At 38.1% G+C, this 22,058-nt stretch overlaps 1 protein-coding gene across 5 annotated transcripts in view; it reads left to right on the forward strand.

Annotated features, from left to right (window-relative positions):
• CDKAL1 (CDK5 regulatory subunit associated protein 1 like 1) overlaps positions 1 to 22,058 on the forward strand; it is a 764,092-nt gene that overhangs the window by 228,824 nt on the left and 513,210 nt on the right. For all 5 annotated transcript variants that reach the window (XM_064281331.1, XM_010596186.3, XM_064281335.1 and 2 more), the window contains one exon: positions 13,298 to 13,346. In XM_064281331.1, coding sequence (XP_064137401.1) covers positions 13,298 to 13,346 — 49 coding nt within the window. The remainder of the gene's footprint in view (positions 1 to 13,297; positions 13,347 to 22,058) is intronic.

Here is a 22,058-nt window from a genome sequence, read left to right on the forward strand (position 1 = left end):
ACCTATTGCCATCGTGTTGATTCCTACTCAGTGACCCTGTAAGACAGGATAGAATTGCCCCCGTGGTATTTCCAAAGCTGTAATCTTTACAGAAGCAGACTGCCACATCTCTCTTTACAGAAGCAGCTGGTGGATTCGAACTGCCAACCTTTTGGTTGGCAGCTAAGAGCTTAACCACTGCGCCACCAGGGCTCCTCACTTATTACCAGTCATTAATTTAACTAGCTGCTGGTTGGTCAGAAGAAGGTACTTTAAGCGCATAGGAAATACGCAAAATAGAACTGACTGACTGCAGAATAGTATCTGCTTGTTCCCTTACTGCCTCAGATGGGTGGAATTTTTAAGCCTAGTTGGCAAAATTGTGTTAATGATTTAAGCAAAACTCATTAACAGTGTTAAAATCTATAATCAAACCCCATATAACAAGCACCTTTAAGTGATTACAGTATGCAATAGATTGTATATGTGTCTCATGGAGCCCTGGTGGCGCAGTGATTAAGAACTTGGCTGCTAACAGAAAGGTCGGCAGTTCAAATCCACCAGCTGCACCTTGGAAACCCTGTGGGGCAGTTCTGCTCTGTCCTATAGGTTAGCTATGAGTCGGAATCGACTCAACGGCAATGGATTTTGTTGGTTTATATGTGTATATATATATATATATATATATATATATATATATTTTAAAAATTAGATCACATCATTGTATACTTATGGCCAAAACATCATTCTCAAATTTGATGAGAGCTGTTTTATGCATGGCTATGTTTTTAAACTTTAAAAGCAGGGATCAATAACACCTTTTTTCCCATCCAGAATTTTTAGGTACTTTTATACATGACCGTAAGGTTAAATTTTTGTACCAAAATGAGATTACAAAGCATTTTGCATTACTTTACCGATTCTCTAGACATGTTCTTTCTAATGATTGCCAACTGTCACATATGGGTATTTAAATTCAAAATGATGATGGTAAGAAATTCAGTTCCTTAGTTGCGCTAGCCTCACTTCAGATGTGTAAAAACCTTGTGGGGCTGGTGGCTACCATACTGGACAATGTAGCATATGAACATTTCCATCATCACATAAAATTCTATTGAACAGCACTGCTGTAAACAATTAGGAAATTTCAGAATAGCACTTTTTTATTCGTTTCAGATATCCTTTGTATGGCTTGTTTCTTCAATATATGTTGAGCTATAAATTTAGAGTAGTTTGTAATAGCTGAATAAAATATTTTTATGGATTTCTTTGGAAAGTTCTGTAGGAGTATGACTCATTAATGTTATTTATGTACTGTTTATTCACCAACTCCTTTCTTCGTTGTTGTGAACATATGGCATCAGTAATAGAACATACTGTGTGTCTTTTTTCTGTATATTTATAACTAACTGCCTGAAGGACACAAGATACTGTTTTATTTATTTTATTTGAATTATATGCCACATTCTAAGCTCTTGTGTATTCAGGGCTACAATTTATAGTATTAATTAAGAACAGATTTCCTTTTCGTCAAGAATAATTCAATATACTCTTCATTGTTGTATATGAATCTTGAGTTTGTTTTGTCACTGTGATGGTAATTTCTTCTCTCCCTGCCCTCCACCCCAAGCTTTGTGGCTTTCTTTCTTTTTTTCCCTCTACATTCTCCATTATTTTCCTTACTGGAAATGGACACACTGTTTTCCTTAAATCATTCAGTGAACTGAGCCGCTGCTCGTGTGTGATCAAGTGCTTTTTAAACTCTCAGGATGTGTTTGCAGTTGTGTACAGTCAAGCGAATTCTCTGTGACCATAAGGGTAAAAGAAAATCCATCTGCATTGCTGCCATGTAGCTTACTAAGCACAGTTGACTTGAAGAGTGGAACGTCAGTCACCTGGTCATAGAAGGCTTTTGCTCTACAAAGGGTATCCACAAAGCAGTTTTGGAAATGCTCAGCAGAAACTTCTGTCTCCAAGAGAATGATAAAAAAATGAACGTTCTTTAGGAGTGGAAAGAATTTCCCCATTTTTTTTTTTGAAGTTAGCAGTGTAGTATATCTTTTGAAAAATCACATTTTTGAGGTCTGGATAGGCAAAAAATAAAATAAAACGAAAAGAGCAACATGTCTTGCAAATTGTATAAGGATGTGTGACAAACAGCAATTTGGGCTGCATGTTCTCTTGTTTCTGAGAAGCAGTGAAGAGTTGAAAGATCCAGTGTTGAAAGATCTTTAAGGAGGTTTATATAATCTTCAGGTGTGAAGAAATGAAGGCCTGAATTTAGGGTCAAACATTGAGAACAGAAAGGGGAGTCATAAGCAAAAAGGATGAGGCGGAGGTTAACTTTTTTAGTAGAGGGACACATGACCAAAAAAAGTGTTTTGAAAACATGCAAAGGGTACCTCTGAGAAAGTAATAATAACAAACTTCAGAAATGACTAAGAAAATGACCCAACAAACAGTAGACATTTAGTGTTCTTATGCAACGGATATGTCTATTTAGTTGATCTTATCTGTTGTTAGTTGCCTCTTAGTCAGCACCAGCTCCTGGCAACCCCATGTACAGCAGAACAAAACTTCACCCGATCTTGCGCCATCTTCACGATCATTGGTATGCTCAAGTCCATTGCTGCGTCCACTGTGCATCTTGAGTGCCTTCCAACCGAGGGGGCTCATCTTCCAGCACTACATCAGACATTATTCTGTTGTGATCCATAGGATTTTCATTTGCTAATTTTTGGATGGAGATCGCTAGGACTTTCTTCCTCATCTGTCTTAGTCTGGAAGCTCCAGTGCAGCCTGTCCACTGTGGGTGACCCTGCTGGTATTTGAAATGCTACATGGCTTCCAGTATCATAGCAACACTCAAGCCACCACAGTATGACAAACTGAAAGATGAGTAGTGGTGATCTTATCTAAGTATCTTAAAATTATGAGTAGCTGTTGTATTTAGTGGGGAAAAAAATTTTTCTTTTTAAGGTAAATTTGCTGTCTCTGATGTGGATTAGTATGTGATAATTTATATTAACTCTCAGAGGGCAGTTGTACCTATAAAGTCTTAAGCTAGCAGAACATAATCATAGCTCACACATACCCACTATGTTGCCCGGACAGAATGTCAAAGTGAATTTTGGGGGCTTTCATTCTTTTCACGTCTGATCCTACCACCCAGTGGAGGTTTGCAGATACCAAAGTCCCGGTGAATGCCAGCTCTCAAATGTGTACTCAGACCTACCTGCATATCTTTACTTCATTGGAGTCAAAATTTGGCAAAAGTTAAACTATCTGTTTAACCAATATTTTATTTAGAAAACTGAATCAAGGCTGCAGATTGCAGACCAGACCTCCAGTTGTCAGTGGGATTGTGTGGCGATGCCCCTCATAATATTATATCCACATTTCCTTAGGAACCTGGATGCCGTTTTATCTATGTTTCTTATCCCTGTTTGCATTGGTTCCTTACCTGTCTTTCTTTCCATATTGCTGTGTGCGTTCCCCCATGGCCCATTCTCCCACTGCTGGACCTCTTGCCAACACTTGGGCTTCTGGAACGCTTGTTCTTTGCAACGTTCTCTTCACCCTCAAAAAAAATGTTTTTTTTTTTTTCCCCAAATGTGCAGTAAATCTTTTATTTTGAAACAAATAAAATAACTGTGTGTGTGTACACAAATATATATACACATTTAAACTTTTCATTTTGATATTTCATACCTATAGAAAAGTTGCAAAAGGAAGCAAAGAATTCCCATGTACTCTTCACCCAGATTCCTCAAATGTTAAAATTTTAACAAATTTGCTTTATCATTCTCAATCTCTCTCTCTCTATATATACACACACAATTTTTTTCCGATCTTTTTGAGAGTAAGTTGCAAACATAGTGCCCTTTTATTTTTAAATACTTTACAAAAACAAGGATGACGTTTTACAAAACTACACTGTAATTACCAAATCAGGAAATTAACATTTATACCTAGTTACAGATTTTATTCAATCTTGCCGATTGTCCTAATAATGTCTTTTTTAGGAAAAGAAAATTTCCAGGTCAGAAGTTACATTTAGCTGTGTGTGGAACATTTCCTCAATTCTTCCATGACTTTAATGACCTTTACATGAGAGCAATTTACTACTCTCAACTTTTTTTTTTAACAGATTTATTGAGATATAATCCATAAATCATACAGTATACCCATGGAAAGTATACAGTTTCATAGTTTTTATTATATTTGCAGAGTTGGGAAACTACCACCGCCATCAATTTTAGAAAATTTCTGTCACCTCATAAAGAAAACCAGTGGCCATTCACAGTCACTCCCATTTCTTTCACCATTCTTTCATAGGCAATGATTAATTTACTTTCTCTTTAGATTTCTTTATTCTGGACGTGTCATATAAATGAAATCATACTGTGACCTTCCGTGTCTGGCGTCTGTCACTCGGAATAATATTTTCAAGGTTCATCCATGTTGTAGCATGTAACAGTACTTCGTTTCTTTTTATGACTGAATAATATTCCATTGTATGCATATATCACATTTTATCCATTTATCAAATGATGGACACTTGAGTTGTTTCCACCTTTTAACTGGTATGAATAATGCTGCTATGAACATTTGTGTGTAGGTTTTTCTATGGACATACGTTTTCATTTTGCTTGGGTTTATAGCTAGGAGTGGAATTGCTCGGTAATATGGTAACTCTGTGTTTAACTGTTTAAGTAACTCCCAGACTATTTTCCAAAGCAGCTGTATCATTTTACTGCATTCCCACTTTCAGTGTGTGAGGTGTGATTATTTGTGTTCTTGATTATAGCCACTAGATTGGAAGGTGTATCTCATTGTGGTTTTGATTTACGTTTCCTGGATGGCTAGTGATGTTGAACATTTTTTATGTGCTTATTGACCATTTGTATATCTTCTTTGAAGAAATGTCTATTCTGATCTTTTGCCCATTTTTAAATTGGGTTGTCTTTTTATTATTGAGTTGTAGGAGTTCATTATATACTCTAGATAAAATTTACTTATCAGATTTGCAAAAATATTCTTCCATTCTGTGTTATCTTTTTACTTTATGATGTCCTTTGAAGCACAAAAGTTTTTAATTTTGATGATGTTCAATTTATTTTTTTTCTCTCCCTGATTATACTTTTTTTAAAATTTAATAAACCGCAGCCTAATCAAAGGTCATGAAGATTTATGACTGTGTTTTCTTCCAAGAGCCTTTGGATTTAGCTCATCCTCAACTTCTTAATAGAATGCTTCCTCCACGTGATGTTCTGACTGTTTTTTTTTATTCAGTACACGTGCTTCAAGACTGAACGCAGTTATGGGATCAGGTTTCTTATTGGTCTGTACTGCTCCTTTTGAGCTATTATTATCTCCAACTGCATTAAAAAACATTTTCATTTTGGCTCCATCATTATACTATCTATACCTTTTTTTATTTTCTGTTTTTTACCCTCTATTTTTTTTATTGGTATCTTGGTCATTAACCACCATTCACTAGGAAATTCGACCAACTCTTCCTTATCCTACCCTGTGTCTCTGTTATCCTGGGCAATCTGAGTGTCTATATATAATTTCTCACCAGCATTCTAACATCTTAGACCCTTCCTTCTCAACTCCAGTGGTCATCACCTTCTTTCTTTTTCAGCAGCCTGTTCTCATGACCATATCTTGGACCTTGCTTCTCTAAAAAAATTTTTAAATGACTGTATCTGTACTGTGATTATAACCTCCAATCCTGTTTGCTGTTTTTTTTTTTTTTGTTTGTTTGTTTGCTTGTTTGTTTCTCCCTTTTATCTCCTTTCCTCCCTTTTTTGTCTTCCTTTATTCCTTCTTTCCCTTGACCCTCAGTCACTTCATTTGTCCTTCCTGGCTCTGCTTCTCTCCCTGTCTCACCTATTCTTCAAGCTTCATCTTATCCAAAATGCCATTTCCTTCTTGTCTGTCTATCCTTGCTTTGGAAAGAGATCCTTTAGTGCTGTTTCTCCGCCTTTTTAACCATCCTTGCTGTACATTAAGTGCTCATCCAGTGATGAATGTGTGATTGATGGAATGGGGAAACTTTGGCTCCTACATTAGAACTACTGGACCCTGAGTAAAACTGTAGCTGTACAGTGGGTCGTTGTTATAAATTCATGGTTTGTGAGCTGGTATTTCAATCTTGTCCAGCAATTTTTTCATCTAGTCATTGCTCTCTCTCATTCTTTATAACAGGTATTTAAAACCCTACACTCTCTTCAAGTCTGCCTTTTCATTTGTAGCAGATGAACTTGCTTCCTACTTCACTAAGAAAATTGAGGCCACTAGATAGGAACTTGCTTAGCACCCTTCCTGACTTCTGCAAGAGTACTAGCACCTCTCCCTGTGCTTTTCTTCTAACCCTTTGCATTAGAAGAAGAAAACCTGGGTCCTGTCCCTTCCTGAGCTTGCTTCTGTACCTGTTTTTTAGATCTTACCCTTTCCACCTCCTGAGGAGCTTTGCTCTGTCAATCATTTCTTACTTCTATCTTCACTTTATCTCCCTCGTCTGTCTGTCTTTCTTCAGCAGTAAACTATAATAAATAAATAAATAGGTAATTAGATACTGTTGAGTCAACTCTAACTCATGGTGACCCTATGTACAACAGAATGAAACATTGCCTGGTCCTGTGCCATTCTCATGATGACCACCATGTTTGAGTCCATTGTTGCAGCTGTTGGGCCAGTCCATCTCACTGAGGTTCTCCCTCATGCTCACTGGTCTTTTACTTCATTATACATCATGTCCTCCCCCAACAATTGATCCTTCCTGCTTCCAAAGCAAGCAAGTTGGACAATGTTTTATTGTGATCTATTAGTCTTCCTCTATATTAGTCTTTCTCTGGCTAATTTTTGAAAGTAAATCTCCAGGCCATTCTTCTTAGTCTGAAACCTGTCCATCATGGGTGACTCTGCTGGTATTTGGAATACCGGTGGTATAGCTTCCAGCATCACAGTGCAGAAAGACAACACAGTACAGCAAACTGTTAGATGCATGACAAAGTAGATAAATACAGTAGCCTGAAACAAAACAAATTATCTGTTCAAATTCTTCTAGCTGGTAGGAATTCTTTCTTTCCTTCACTTTCCAGCCAGCTATTTGAAAGTGTAGCCTATATTAGCTTTTATCACTTATTTATGATTCACTACCACTGAACTGTGATGCTGGAAGCTATGCCACCGGTATTCAAATACCAACAGGTCATCCATGGAGGGCAGGTTTCAGCTGAGCTTCCAGACTAAGATAGACTAGGAAGAAGAACCTGGCAGTCTACTTTTGAAAAGCAATAGCCAGTGAAAACCTTATGAATAGCAGTGGAACATTGTCTGATATGGTGCTGGAAGATGAGCCCCCCAGGTTGGAAGGCACTCAAAAGATGACTGGGGAAGAGCTGCCTCCTCAAAGTAGAGTCGACCTTAATGATGTGGATAGAGTAAAGCTTTCGGGATCTTCATTTGCTAATGTGGCACGACTCAAAATAAGAAGAAATAGCTGCAAACATCCGTTAATAATCAGAACCTGGATTGTACGAAGTATGGATCTAGGAAAATTGGAAATTGTCAAAAATGAAATGGAACGCATAAACATCAATATCCTAGGCATTAGTGAGCTGAAATGGACTGGTATTAGCCATTTTGAATCGGACAATCACATAGTCTACTATGCTGGGAATGACAACTCGAAGAGGAATGGTGTTGGATTCATCGTCAAAAAGAACGTTTCAAGATCTATCCTAAGTACAACGCTGTCAGTGATAGGATAATATCCATATGCCTACAAGGAAGACCAGTTAATATGACTATTATTCAGATTTATGCACCAACCACTAGGGCCAAAGATGAAGAAATAGAAGATTTTTATCCACTGCTGCAGTCTGAAATTGATCGAACATGCAATCAAGGTGCATTGATAATTACTGGTGATTGGAATGCGAAAGTTGGAAACAAAGAAGAAGGATCAGTAGTTGGAAAATATGGCCTTGGTGATAGAAACAATGCTGGAGATCGAATGATAGAATTTTGCAAGACTAACGACTTCTTCATTTGCAAATACCTTCCATCACCAACATAAACGGCGACTATTTTTTTATACACATGGACCTCGCCAGATGGAACACACAGAAATCAAATTGACTACATCTGTGGAAAGAGACGATGGAAAAGCTCAGTATCATCAGTCAGAACAAGGCCAGGGGCCGACTGTGGAAGAGACCATCAATTGCTCATATGCAAGTTCAAGCTGAAACTGAAGAAAATCAGAGCAAGTCCACGAGAGCCAAAATATGACCTTGAATATATCCCACCTGAATTAGAGATCATCTGAAGAATAGATTTGATGCATTGAACACTGGTGACCGCAGACCAGTTGAGTTGTGGAATGACATGAAGGACATCATCCATGAAGAAAGCAAGAGGTCACTGAAAAGACAGGAAAGAAAGAAAAGACCAAGGTGGATGTCAGAGGAAACTCTGAAACTTGCTCTTGAGCGTCGAGCAGCTAAAGTAAAAGGAAGAATTGATGAAGTTAAAGAACTGAACATAAGATTTCAAAGGGCCTCTTGAGAAGACAAAATAAAGTATTATAATGACATGTGCAAAGAGCTGGAGATGGAAAACCAAAAGGGAAGAACACGCTCGGCGTTTCTCAAGCTGAAAGAACTGAAGAAAAAATTCAAGCCTCAAGTTGCAATAGTGAAAGATTCCATGGGGAAAATATTAAATGATGCAGGAAGCATCAAAAGAAGATGGAAAGAATACACAGAGTGATTATACTGAAAAGAATTAGTCGATATTCAACCATTTCAAGAGGTGGCATATGATCAAGAACCGATGGTACTGAAGGAAGAAGTTCAAGCTGCTCTAAAGGCATTGGCAAAAAACAACGCTCCAGGAATTGATGGAATATCAGTTGAGATGTTTCAACAAACAGATGCAGTGTTGGAGGTGCTTACTCGTCTATGCAAAGAAATATAGAAGACAGCTTCCTGGCCAACTGATTGGAAGAGATCCATATTTATGCTTATTCCCAGGAAAGGTGATCCAACCAAATGTGGAAATTATAGAACAATATCATTAATATCACACGCAAGCAAAATTTTGCTGAAGATCATTCAAAAACGGCTGCAGCAGTATATCGACAGGGAACTGCCAGAAATTCAGGCCAGTTTCAGAAGAGGACGTGGAACCAGGGATATCATTGCTGATGTCAGATGGATCCTGGCTGAAAGCAGAGAATACCAGAAGGATGTTTACCTGTGTTTTATTGATTATGCAAAGGCATTTGACTGTGTGGATCCTAACAAACTATGGATAACACTGTGAAGAATGGGAGTTCCAGAACACTTAATTGTGCTCATGAGGAACCTTTACATAGATCAAGAGGCAGTTGTTCGGATAGAACAAGGGGATACGGATTGGTTTAAAGCCAGGAAAGGTGTGCGTCAGGGTTGTATTCTTTCACCATACCTATTTAATCTGTATGCTGAACAAATAATCCGAGAAGCTGGACTATATGAAGAAGAACGGGGCATCCAGATTGGAGGAAGACTCATTAACAACTTGTGTTATGCACAAAGTTAAGGGTCTTCTTAACTTTCTTGCTAAAAGTGAAGAGGACTTGAAGCATTTACTAATAAAGATCAAAGACCACAGCCTTCAGTATGGATTACACCTCAACATAAGGAAAACAAAAATCCTCACAACTGGACCAATGAGCAACATCATGATAAACGGAGAAAAGATTGAAGTTGTCAAGGATTTCATTTTACTTGGATCCACAATCAACAGCCATGGAAGCAGCAGTCAAGAAATCAAAAGATGCATTGCATTGGGCAAATCTGCTGCAAAGGACTTCTTCAAAGTGTCGAAGAGCAAGGATGTCACCCTGAAGACTAAGGTGGGCCTGACCCAAGCCATGGTATTTTCACTCACATCATATACATGTGAAAGCTGGACAATGAATAAGGAAGACTGAAGAAGAGTTGACGCCTTTGAATTGTGGTAGTGGCGAAGAATATTGAATATACCATGGACTACCAAAAGAACGAACAAATCTGCCTTAGAAGAAGTACAACCAGAATGCTCCTTAGAAGCAAGTATGGCGAGACTGCGTCTTACATACTTTCGACATGTCAGGAGGGATCAGTGTCTGGAGAAGGACATCATGCTTAGCAGAGTACAGGGTCAGCAGAAAAGAGGAAGACCCTCAATGAGGTGGATGGTCACAGTGGCTGCAACAGTGAGCTCAAGCATGACAATAGTTATATGGATGGCGCAGGACTCGGCCACGTTTCGTTCTGTTGTGCATAGTGTCGCTATGAGTCGGAACAACAACAACAACACTGAACTCACTGCTTTTCTTAGGTTCGTTGACCATCTTATTTATTTATTTAGATTCAGGTAAAAATATATATAACATTTGCCAATTCAACTGTATATATATCACTATCATTTTTCCAATTATTCCACCACCATTAATGGAAACTCAGTGCCCCATAAGCAATAACTCCCCTTTCCTCCTCCTTCCCACCCCTGGTAACCACTAGTAAGTTTTGGTTTCTATGCATCTGCCTATTTTATGTAAGTGAGATGATCATAGAGTATTTGTCCTTTTGTGACAGAGTAGTTTTTTGAGGAACCTCTAAACTGTTTTCCACAGTGGCTATACCATTTTGTATTCCCATTAGCAATGGATGAGGATTCCATTTTCTCCACCTTCTCACCAATTATTTTCCATTTTTTTGATCATAGCCATTCTAGTGAAAATGAGGTGGTATCCCATTAGGATTTTCATATGCATCTCCATAATGGCTAATTACATTGAACATCTTTTCATGTGCTTGTTTGCCATGTGTGTATCCTCTTTGGTGAAATGTGTATTCATGTCTTTGGACAGTGTTTGATTGAGTTGATTGAGTTGTTTATCTTTTTGTTGTTAAGTTGTAGGGGTTCTTTATATATTCTGGATATTAAACCTTTATCAGATATATGGTTCCGAAGAATTTTCTCCCAGTCTATAGGTTGTGTTTTTACTTTGCTGATAATGTCCTTTGATGAAGAAAATTTTTTTTTAATTATTTTTATTGAGCTTTAAGTGAACGTCTACAAATCAAGCCAGTCTGTCACATATAAGCTTATATACACCTTACTCCATACTCCCACTTACTCTCCCCCTAATGAGTCAGCCCTTCCAGTCTCTCCTTTCGTGACAATTTTGCCAGCTTCTAACCCTCTCTACCCTCCTATCTCCCCTCCAGACAGGAGATGCCAACACAGTCTCAAGTGTCCACCCGATACAAGTAGCTTACTCTTCGCCAGCATCTCTCTTCCACCCATTGTCCAGTCCCTTCCATGTCTGATGAGTTGTCTTCGGGAATGGTTCCTGTCCTGTGCCAACAGAAGGTTTGGGGACCGTGACCGCCGGGATTCCTCTAGTCTCAGTCAGACCATTAAGTCTGGTCTTTTTATGAGAATTTGGGGTCTGCATCCCACTGATCTCCCGCTCCCTCAGGGGTTCTCTGTTGTGCTCCCTGTCAGGGCAGTCATCAGTTGTGGCTGGGCACCATCTAGTTTTTCTGGTCTCAGAATGATGTAAGTCTCTGGTTCATGTGGCCCTTTCTGTGTCTTGGGCTCATAGTTATCATGTGACCTTGGTGTTCTTCATTCTCCTTTGATCCAGGTGGGTTGAGACCAATTGATGCATCTTAGATGGCTGCTTGTTAGCATTTAAGACCCCAGACGCCACATTTCAAAGTGGGATGCAGAATGTTTTCATAATAGAATTATTTTGCCAATTGACTTAGAAGTCCCCTTAAGCCATAGTCCCCAAACCCCTGCCCTTGCTCCGCTGACCTTTGAAGCATTCAGTTTATCCCGGAAACTTCTTTGCTTTTGGTCCAGTCCAGTTGAGTTCACCTTCCGTGTATTGAGTGTTGTCCTTCCTGATAAAGAAAAGTTTTAATTTCCATTTGTGTATATTGTCTTTTGCTGCTCATGCTTTTGGTAGCCAATCTCGGAATGCATTGTAGAAACTAGCAATACCCCTATGTTCTCTTGTTGACTCAGTTATTTTTAAGTCAAGCATACCTGTTTTAGACTTTTTCATTATTACCTCTGTAGCATTTGACACTGTTCACCACTCGTTACTTATTGAACTCTGTACTCTCTTGGCTACTGTGATCACTTCTATAAGGAAGTTCCATGGACTCTCTTAATAAATGCAGAATGTAATGATTCCAGGTGGTGGTGTTGGGCGCATCTCTAGGTAGGTTGGTTCATTGAGGACTAAAGATTTAACACTTGTTCTCTGAGATTTTCTTTGACTTTGGCAATTTCTCAACCATTACTGCTGCTACTACCATCATGTGGGGTTGAGTGGTCAGAGATAGGATAGGGTATTCTTCCTGCTTTTAATGTTTTGTTAAGTGTATTCTCACAGATCTTCTCTTATTTCACATAAGGCACTGAGGCCAAAGACTACTATTGCACTTTTAATAAAGTTTTTAAAAATGTTCTTTTTGTGTCAGTTGAGTTCATTGAAGAATTGTCATGTAAGAATAAAAGGTTAGAAATAACAAAGTTTCATTGAGTTTTCCTTCTAAACCCTAACCAGTTTTACTCAGTCTTCTTAGTGGGATCCTCGTATTTTAATCCTGTTTATCCCTCAGAAGTCACCTTTGGTTCACTGGCAAGTGTTTTCAGACCTTTAAATCTGATTTTATTACCTTTCCTCTGTGTTCCTATGGCACCCTGGGAAATCTTCCTTCATCACAGGTTTCTAGGGCAGAAACTGTGTTATTTGACCTTGTAGTCCCTGGAACTGATGAGAGTACCTAGCACATAGTAGAAGTTCATTAAAAAGGTTCTGGATATTAAAATTATAACACATAGAATTTGGAATAGATCTCCTTAATACCAGCTTGTCCTTTTGCATTGGTTGTTATTTTATGCCGTTTTGTTTTCTTGAAGCTTTGTGTGAAGAGACACATTTTAGTTAAGTTTATATCTCAGGATGTGTTGTTGTTATGTTGATAGGCTAACTAATGCAACACCAGGCAGTTTATTTACATGCAATATAATTTCTTCAGTTGTCACTGAAGGATATAAAGATGATCATTTCATACTTCATTGTAACACAAAACATGAATATAGGATTTTTTATAACATGTCCAAATATGTTAATTATTGACAACCTCCATTCATATGCTTAGAACATGTGTAATATTGATTCAAGCATAAGAATAAACAAGTTTTTTTTCTACTCTGTGTAAATTGTCTAACAGTTTATTTTCTTTTTTAGGTTCAACAGATAGATCGTGTGGTAGAAGTTGTAGAGGAAACAATTAAAGGTAATTGTTGAAAGTGAGATAAGCAAATGTATATATTTTCTGATTTTATATCTAAGACACGTGTCTGTTGGTCTGTCGGTCTGTCCGTCGGTCCGTCGGCCGGTTGGCCGCCCACCCACGTATACATATATGCATAAACTTGTTGCTGTCGACTCAATTCTGACTTACTGCAACCCTAAAGAACAGAGTAGAACTGCCCTGTAGGGTTTCCAAGGAATGCCTGATGGATTCAAAGTGCTGAGCTTTTGGTTAGCAGCCGTAGCTCTTAACCACTATGCCTCCAAGGGTTTCCATTTCATATATGCATACATACATATATAAGCACACACGTACACACACACACACACACAATTTCCCATTAAGGCCTTACATACACCGTTTTCTCCAACTGTGCTATTTGATTTTTCTTGTATATTACTTAGACCTTTCTCCACATTCACTTCAGGATCCTGCACAGAGCTGGATATCTTCTGTTTTTCCCTCCATGTCTACTCTCCATCCTTCTGCACCTTGATCTGTGTCCATGGAGGCTGACCCATATGGATTGCATTTGTAGGATCCTTGTATTCTGGTTTCTAGTTAGATTTAGCCAGTGGAAGGTGCCAGTCAGAGAGTGGAGAGTGACCCAGTGAATGAGACAGGAGTATTTTCTCCCCTCTCTCCCACTGTCCCTGCCTTCTTGTCCTGATTTCCCTTCACGTAAAGGCCACAGCTGCTGTCAGATGGCCCTCTCCCTTCATTCCTTTTTCCAGGTTCCTTTAACCGCCCCCTCCCTTGGCCTCCTTAGGCTTGGGGATGAAAACAGCTCCCTGTTGTTGCTTGCCTTAGGTTATTGCATTGTCTCTTGGTTTTTCTAACCCTGTCCATACCTTAGTAAATAGTTGCTTTATTAAAATCTCTTCAGTTATGCAGACCACCATCTGTTTTGCTGGGACCCTGATTGATAAATGCTCTGTGGAGAAGCAAGGCTGTGCCCAGAAGGGCCAGATGGAAAACAGCCTGACAGAATTTTGCCATAATTGCCTTGTTTCCACATTTGATCCTTGTTGAGTTCTTTTCATATCTCTTCTATGAAGAGAGTGTGGACATAAAGCCTCTGCCACAGCCTGTTTGCACTCTTCTTATTACTCTAATCTTATACCAAGTAGTGTTTTAAAAACCATATTAACGAGACGCATTGATATTGAAAACATTTACATTTATTGTAATTAACATAAGATCATAAAATCATATTTCACATGTTATCTGTCTTAGTTGTAAAAAAATGGAATTATTGTGCTTTAAGTGAAAGTTTACAAATCAAGTCAGACTCTCATACAAAAATTTATAAACACCTTGCTATATACTCCTAATTGCTCTTCCCCTAATGAGACAGCATACTCCTTCCCCCCTCTATTTCCTTTCGTGTCAATTTGGCCAGCTTCTGACCGTCTCTACCCTCTCATCACCCCTTCAGACAGGAGATGCCAACATAGTCTCATGTGTCTATTTGATCCAAGAAGCTCATTCTTCACCAGTATCATTGTCTATTCCATAGTCTAGTCCAGTCCCTGTCTAAAGAGTTGGCTTTAGGAATGGTCCCTGTCTTGGGCTAACAGAAGGTCTGGGGACCATGACCTCTGGGGTCATTCTAGTGTCCTTTTATGAGAATTTGGGGTCTGCATCCCACTGCTCTCCTGCTCCCTCAGGGGTTCTTTGTTGTGTTCCCTGTCAGGGCACCATCTTGTTCTTCTGGTCTCAGGCTGATGTAGTCTCTGGTTTATGTGGCCCTTTTTGTCTCTTGGGCTCATAATTACCCTGAGTTTTTGGTGTTCTTCATTCTCCTTTGCTCTAGGTGGGTTGAGACCAATTGATGCATCTTAGATGGTCACTTGCTAGTGTTTAAGACTCCAGAAGCCACTCTCCAAAGTGGGATGCAGAATGTTTTCTTAATAGATTCTATTATGCCAATTGACTTAGATGTCCCCTGAAACCATGGCCGCCAAATCCCTGCCCCTGCTATGCAGGCCTTCAAAGCATTCAGTTTATTCAGGAAACTGCTTTGCTTTTGGTTTAGTCCAGTTGTGCTGACCTCTCCTGTATTGTGTTTTCTTTCCCTTCATCTAAAATAGTTCTTATCTACTACCTAATTAGTGAAAGCCCCTCTCCCTCCCTCCATCCCTCCCCTCTCTTAGCATTTGTTTTTGAAGAGATGAGATTATAATGAGTTTAGGTGTTTCTTCTGTGTTATTTTGAGAATTCAACAAGATATGGAACTGAATCTAGGAGAAGAAATACAGTGTTGAAAGGATTCAGATTCATTTTGTGCCTTCAAAAAGGAATATGTGTGTGTGTATTCATATGTACCTAATTCTTTTTTTTTTTTTGGCATGTGAAAGATCTAAAGGGACTTTGTAAATCTGCATTTCTTCTGGCATAGAGTGCTCTAAACAAAAAAGCTTTTAAAAATTCTCATCTTTTTAAAAGATATTCTAACTGGAGAACTTAGGACAAATGATTGCAAGTAAATATTGACTATTGAAGTTACACAGATGTTTTTACCATTAAGTCATATTTCTTCCCCAGCCAACCTCTATTGAAAGAGGCCTCTATTAATATGCTTGCTGGTATTTCATTCAGTATAATTCCACATGACTTAAGTGGTGCTAGTTCAAGAGTTTCCCAATATGGCATAATCTGCAAGTTTAATTGATTTTCTGTTTCCCTTAACTTCCCAGTAATTGATTAGATCTTCGATTAGAGTGACTTATATTTCCAGGGTATTTCACCAAATGGCTCTTTCTTATTTAATACATTGCTATTAATCTTCACTCTGTCAGGTTTTATACTTTGCGTTTGGTGCTTATAGAAAGCATAAACTTGTCATAAGTTGAGACAGGAAGGCAAAACTAAATCCAGTGCAGTTTTGTCAGTGTTTATGACCGAGTAGCAGCCCCACCAAGGCCAACGCAGATTTATTTGAGGATGCTTTCCACACTTGATTGAGCTTGGTTATGTAGCATGGTGCATCTGGAACAGTGGGGAACTGCTAAAGCTCATCTGCTGTTTCAGTATTTGCATTTCAGTAAAATCATGTTATTGACTGTCAATATATGCTTTGAAAGGATGTTTTTATGCATCTTCCCAGTACATGTAATCTGTAGTCTGAATGTTGTGGAAAAGTTATGTATTGGTTTCACATATTAAGAATATTTTCCCATCTCACTAGTATAATTAAACAGGTAATTACTTCTACCTTCTAGTAACTAAAGGAGCCTGGGATTTTATAGGTATTATTTATTTATTTATTTTCCAGTGAGCCTTTTTGGTTTAAGTTTATGTACCATGTTGATGGTTATGTACCATGTTTTTTTTTTTTAACCATGTTGATATGTGATTTCAGTTTGATACTCACTGCCTTTTATCACCTGCTTACATGCAGTCGGTTTAGCTATCTCCTCTCCTATCTTCTTTCCTTTCTTTCCTTTTAGCTCCCGCAGAGTAACAATAGGATATTAGCTTTACTTACATGTCTTGTATACTTCCACACACATTATTTCTAGAATAGACTTTTTTTTATTGCATCTCTCTTAGCATTTTGCAAATCATAATATTTTTAAAAATAAGAGTAGGCTAATCGAAGTCCTTGGGTGGTACAACAGTTGATGTGCCCGGCTGCTAACAAAAAGGCTGGAGTTTTGTGTACCCAGAGGCACCTTGGAAGAAAGGCCTGGGTGATCTGCTTTCAAAAAGCAGCCACTGAAAACCTTATGGAGCACAGTTCTACTGTGAAGCGACATCGGTTGCCAGGAGTCAGAATCAACTTGATGGCAACTGAGAATTTCTTTATGGTCCTAAACAGTTAAGCTCTAACTTAAGACTTACAATGGGTTTTGCACATCACTGTATTCTGTAACTTGGTTTGGAATAATGGCTGGAAAGGACAGTCTGTTAGGGAAACCACCATGTGGTTTCTTGTCTGCATTTCTGTGACTTTACAACTTAATTAGCCCAATTGCCAGTCGAATTATTACGTCATGGGCAGCAGCAGTATTATTTATCTGCTATAAAATATGCAGTAGATGCTCTAGAAAGAGCCTTCTTTAAACATTGTAAACGGTCATGTGCCCTTTTTAAAAAAAAATCGGAGGTGGTTCAGTACCTTTGTTTAATATTTTTCAGCCATTAAAGCTTCCAAAACTCAAATGAATTGTTAAAGTTGTCTCCCAGGTGAATCCTACAGCTTTTTAATGACTTTAGAATTACTTTGTATGCTTATGGTTCGTCTTATGTCTAATTTACTATAATTAACTACTTTAGCATGTGCATCACTTCTTTTGCCTTTTTTATTCAAAGGTGCATTTTCTTATGGTTTGAAACTCTTTCCTCATTAGTAGAATTTATTTATATGAAGACTTGAGTATTTCATTAACTTTCAATCTCTTCATTCCTTGGTGTGGAGGGAAGGTGTATTGTGTTGAAAAGTTCATTGAGTTGGTAATCTTACTATAGTTTTCACATAACACATTGTTATAATGGTTCACTGGATTTGATTGTTGAAAACAAGGAAGGGAAATTACTTTCGGGGTGAGCTTCCCAGGTTTCCCATGACCTAGCCCTTCTGTTGTTAGTCTCATTGACCTATCTGGTGAAGTACCCATCCTTCTTTGTTTTAACATTAGCCAGAACTTGCCTACTATTAAATTGGGCTTACGTGTTCACTCTTGTGAATCTTGGTAGTGTCTTGGCAAATGGCATGTAGGTGAGACCAAAAGTATTGTTAAAATCTCTAAAAATTTATTATTGTGGTCTAGATTTTTGTGAAAACTCTTAATGTGAATCAGTTTATGTTTAACTGTCCAGGTTCTTAAAGTCTGTATATTACTCAGTTTTATTTCAGATATTTGGTATTCTCACATTTAACAATTTCTGAGTGCCAAAGTTCTAATTTCTCAGACATATAAAAATTTTCCTGGTTAGTAAATAATATAAAGCATGATTCCCAGAAAGAATTTGTATTATTTCTAAAGTATTAGCATATTTACTCAAATAGAAATTATTCAGTAAAAAACTCCCAGTAGGTCACTTAATCCTGTTTTGGGGTCTCATAGAAAACATGCTCACTTAATATATTTAAAAATATTTTTAAAAAGGGGGTTTTTCTTTGGATGATGTCCTTCCTTCATTATAGGTAACTTCTATACTCTGCATCCATATTATATATGCTTTCTTTTGTGTCCGGAGAGGTTTTATTCTTCTTTTAAAGAACCAACTATTTTTGGTTAGTAAAATCTCGAGAGACTAGATGGGGCTATAAACTTCAAGTTCATTACATATGTCAAATAGAAGGCGAAGTTATGGATTAATTGTGGTATTTTTTGTTTTGGTTTGACTGTTCTTATAGTAAATTTTATTGTATTGGTAGTTCTGCCTTAGCCCTTTATAGATGGAGTCCTTAAAAATATAAAATGGAAATCAGGTCATGTTAGAGGTTCAGTGTCTAAAACTTTGATAGGAAAATCAAGTGTTCATAAAAATGACGCTCATCTTTGAAAACTAAAAAAAACAAAAACAAGAATTTATTACCAATTAAATCATTTATTGTATCAAATTCAAGTGAAAAAATTGGCCACATTTGAGAGTTTAGAGGTGGGTAGACAAGAAATTTAAATCTGATTTTCTCCTTTTCTTAAAAAAATTTGTTTGACAGAATAACAGCTGCAGGATGTTGTTTGTCTTAGGTGATGCTCTGGACTTTTCCCTAGAAAACCAAATATTGATAGTAATTGACGTAAATTAAGAATGTTAAATTGATTTTAACCTTTCAAACGTTAACGTTTGGAGGTTTGCATATCTTTTCATTCAAAAGTGCATTCTGTAACAGACTGTAAACAAAGCATGCAGCATAAACGTAGCCATTACTTCTGAGACTGAGAGAATGAACACCAATTTCGTTCACTTATTAGTGTGAGGGGAAAAAATATCCTCATTTGCAGAATCTCCAGTTAGGATACCCACTGAATAGTTTATCTCAGTACTTGGAGCCCTGGCGGTACAGTGGTTGGAGTGCTCTGCTGCTAACCAAAAAGGCGGGTTGTTTGAACTCACCAGCCGCTCTGTGGGGGGAAGATGTGGCAGTCTGCTTCTGTAAAGATCACAGCCTTGGAAAACCTATGGGGGCAGTTCTCCTCTGTCCTTTAAGGGCACCAGGAGTCATAATCGACTCAATAGCAGTGGTTTTTGTTTTTTAATCTCAGTAGTGCTGTTTTATAACAAAGTATACGTTTTATTGAGTAATAAAGAAATAGTAATTGAAACATCCTTGTAAAAGATGGTTTCTAACACATTACATTTTTATTGTGGCTCTACAAGTGCATCGTTTCTTTGAGCTGCAGTGCAGAGCCTGCTGCTGTGATGGGTGGGAGTCAGGACTGAGAGCGTGAGGTGCTGTGTTGTGACATACTTGGCACTCCTAGTAACGGTGCTGCCTCTAGCCATTCACATAACCTCATTGGGCCTCCGTTTCCTGAGTTGTATATTCTATGACATGTGAGGTCCCTTCACCTCTGAAAATGTAGGAGTGTATAAGCCTGTAATATAAAATTGAGTTTCAGAGTCTGTCATTAGAATGAGATGTTGGTTGACATTTTGGACAGTGATCTCCAGCAAAGGTAGTAGAACGTGACTGGCCTTTTTCTCTCACCCAGTCTTCCCACGCTAGATTTTACTTTTTCTATCAGCATGCCTTCTGACTTAACAAAATGAAGTTGAAGACACTAGTGGCAGTCATAACACATTTTTCTCTCATCTATATATTCTCCAGTGAAGAGGGCCTTGAGTTTAGCATGGTTACTTGACTCCTTGCCTTCCCTCCATTCAACGTATTGAGATTGTGGGCAGTAATACACCACATGCTCTCCAGAGTTGCTCAAGAGCTTTGTGCTTCTTTGAAGTGACTTTCTTTTCTACCCGGGGTCACATTTGTTTTTAGGACTTTGAGGAGGGCAATTTTCATCTTGGTGACTGGATTCCTGGGACAAAATAATTGGGAGCATTTAATGTAAGGTGGTAAACATCACCTGGGGCAGTGAGTCCTGTGGTGTTTGTTGGGAGAGGGGTGGTTACTCAGAGGGACCTCCTAGCCAGAGAGGGGAGCTGGCAGGGCACTTTAACAAAGCCTAGGGAAGCCGAGGGTTGGGAATTCTGCTTTGTGGCCTCTCACCAAGACTCATTGCCATTGTGAGCCACTGTTACAGCTGGACAAGGCTCATAACAGTCAGGTGTCCTGGAGTGGCAAAACAGTCATGGTTCTCAGCCTAGCTGTATTAGCCACACTTGCTTAGAAAGTCCCAGAATCCTGTGCAGTTCCTAGAACACTACCTATGCCACCTTCCCCTTCCCTCATTCGCAGGAAACTATGTTTGAATGCAAATAAGTAATTTCATAGGGATGACCTTGAGCCCACTCTACCTTATACATTAAAAAAAATCATTCCCAAATTTTATTATCATTACCAATGCAGTTACTCGTAACCTAATTCATAGCCCTCCAGAGCTTTAAAAATATTCAGAATCTGACTTTCAGGTTTTTGAAAGTTTTGGAAATCTCCTTGCCTTCTTGCTTTTGTGAGAACAAAGTGTTGTTAGCGCTGTAGGTCTTGATAGCATTAACTATAGTAGCGACTGTAATCAACTTCTGTATAATTCTTTGTAGCTCACCCTTCTCCTATACATTAATTCATTTCTACACCACAGGAAGCCTGGCATTGCTGATTATGCAGCTAGGCAGCAGTGTAACTATCATTTGAAACCAACTCCTCTGATTCCAAATCCCATGTTCTTTACGTCCTGTCAGGCTGCTTACATTTGATGGAGGGGAATGAGAAAGGGAGGCTCATTTATTATTTCTTTTCCTCATACCTATTGTTCACCTCTCTCTAGTTCTTTTTCACAACTCCCCTCATGTATTTTGTTCCTTCATATCTTTTGTTTGCTCTTTGATCTCCTTTTCCCACTTTCCTTCCTTTCAGTTTTACTTATTATCTTATTTTGTACCAACATAAAAGTCCTTTCATTTCTCTCTTTTTTAAATTTCTGAATCCGGTATTTTACTCTGACCTTGCGGAAAAGTGCTTAAATTAGGGAACGAGCAAATAAAAGTATACCTTACGCTAAGTGATCAAGAAAAAGTGAATCTGACCAATAAAAAACTGATAAAGAGAGGTTCTACTGAGAAAATTCTCTGGGATGTGTTCTTTAAAGGGTAATCTGTGAAGGTTTTAATGTATAACAAGGCTTGTACAGTTTTTACTGTCAGATAGTTAGGTCAAGAAAATTTTTCCACATTTTTGAAGGATGTGGCCTATATTCTAACTCTTGGTTATATATTTAGGCTCAGATAAGTGTTCCAGCTTTAAACAAATATTTCAAGGTTGATAACTTTTAATCTTTAACATTTCGTAACCAGCATTAATTGACATTTCTTAAAATTACATTAAAAAAAAAAGTTTGATTAGTCTTTTGACTGGAACTAAGAATGCACCTCAAGCCCACATAATTCCTACCTCATAATCTGAATTTAGGAGCATTTTCGTTTTTTGAAGATTTGGGGCTCAGCTCCTTCATGCCACACCTTTTTTTTTTTTTTTTAATATATATAACTTTATTTATTTTGTTATTGTTGAGAATACACACAGCAAAAAAAAAAAAAAAACTAATTCAACAGTTTCTACAT

Source organism: Loxodonta africana, chromosome 1, assembly GCF_030014295.1.
Source record: "Loxodonta africana isolate mLoxAfr1 chromosome 1, mLoxAfr1.hap2, whole genome shotgun sequence".
In the NCBI taxonomy this organism is placed as follows: Eukaryota; Metazoa; Chordata; class Mammalia; order Proboscidea; family Elephantidae; genus Loxodonta; species Loxodonta africana.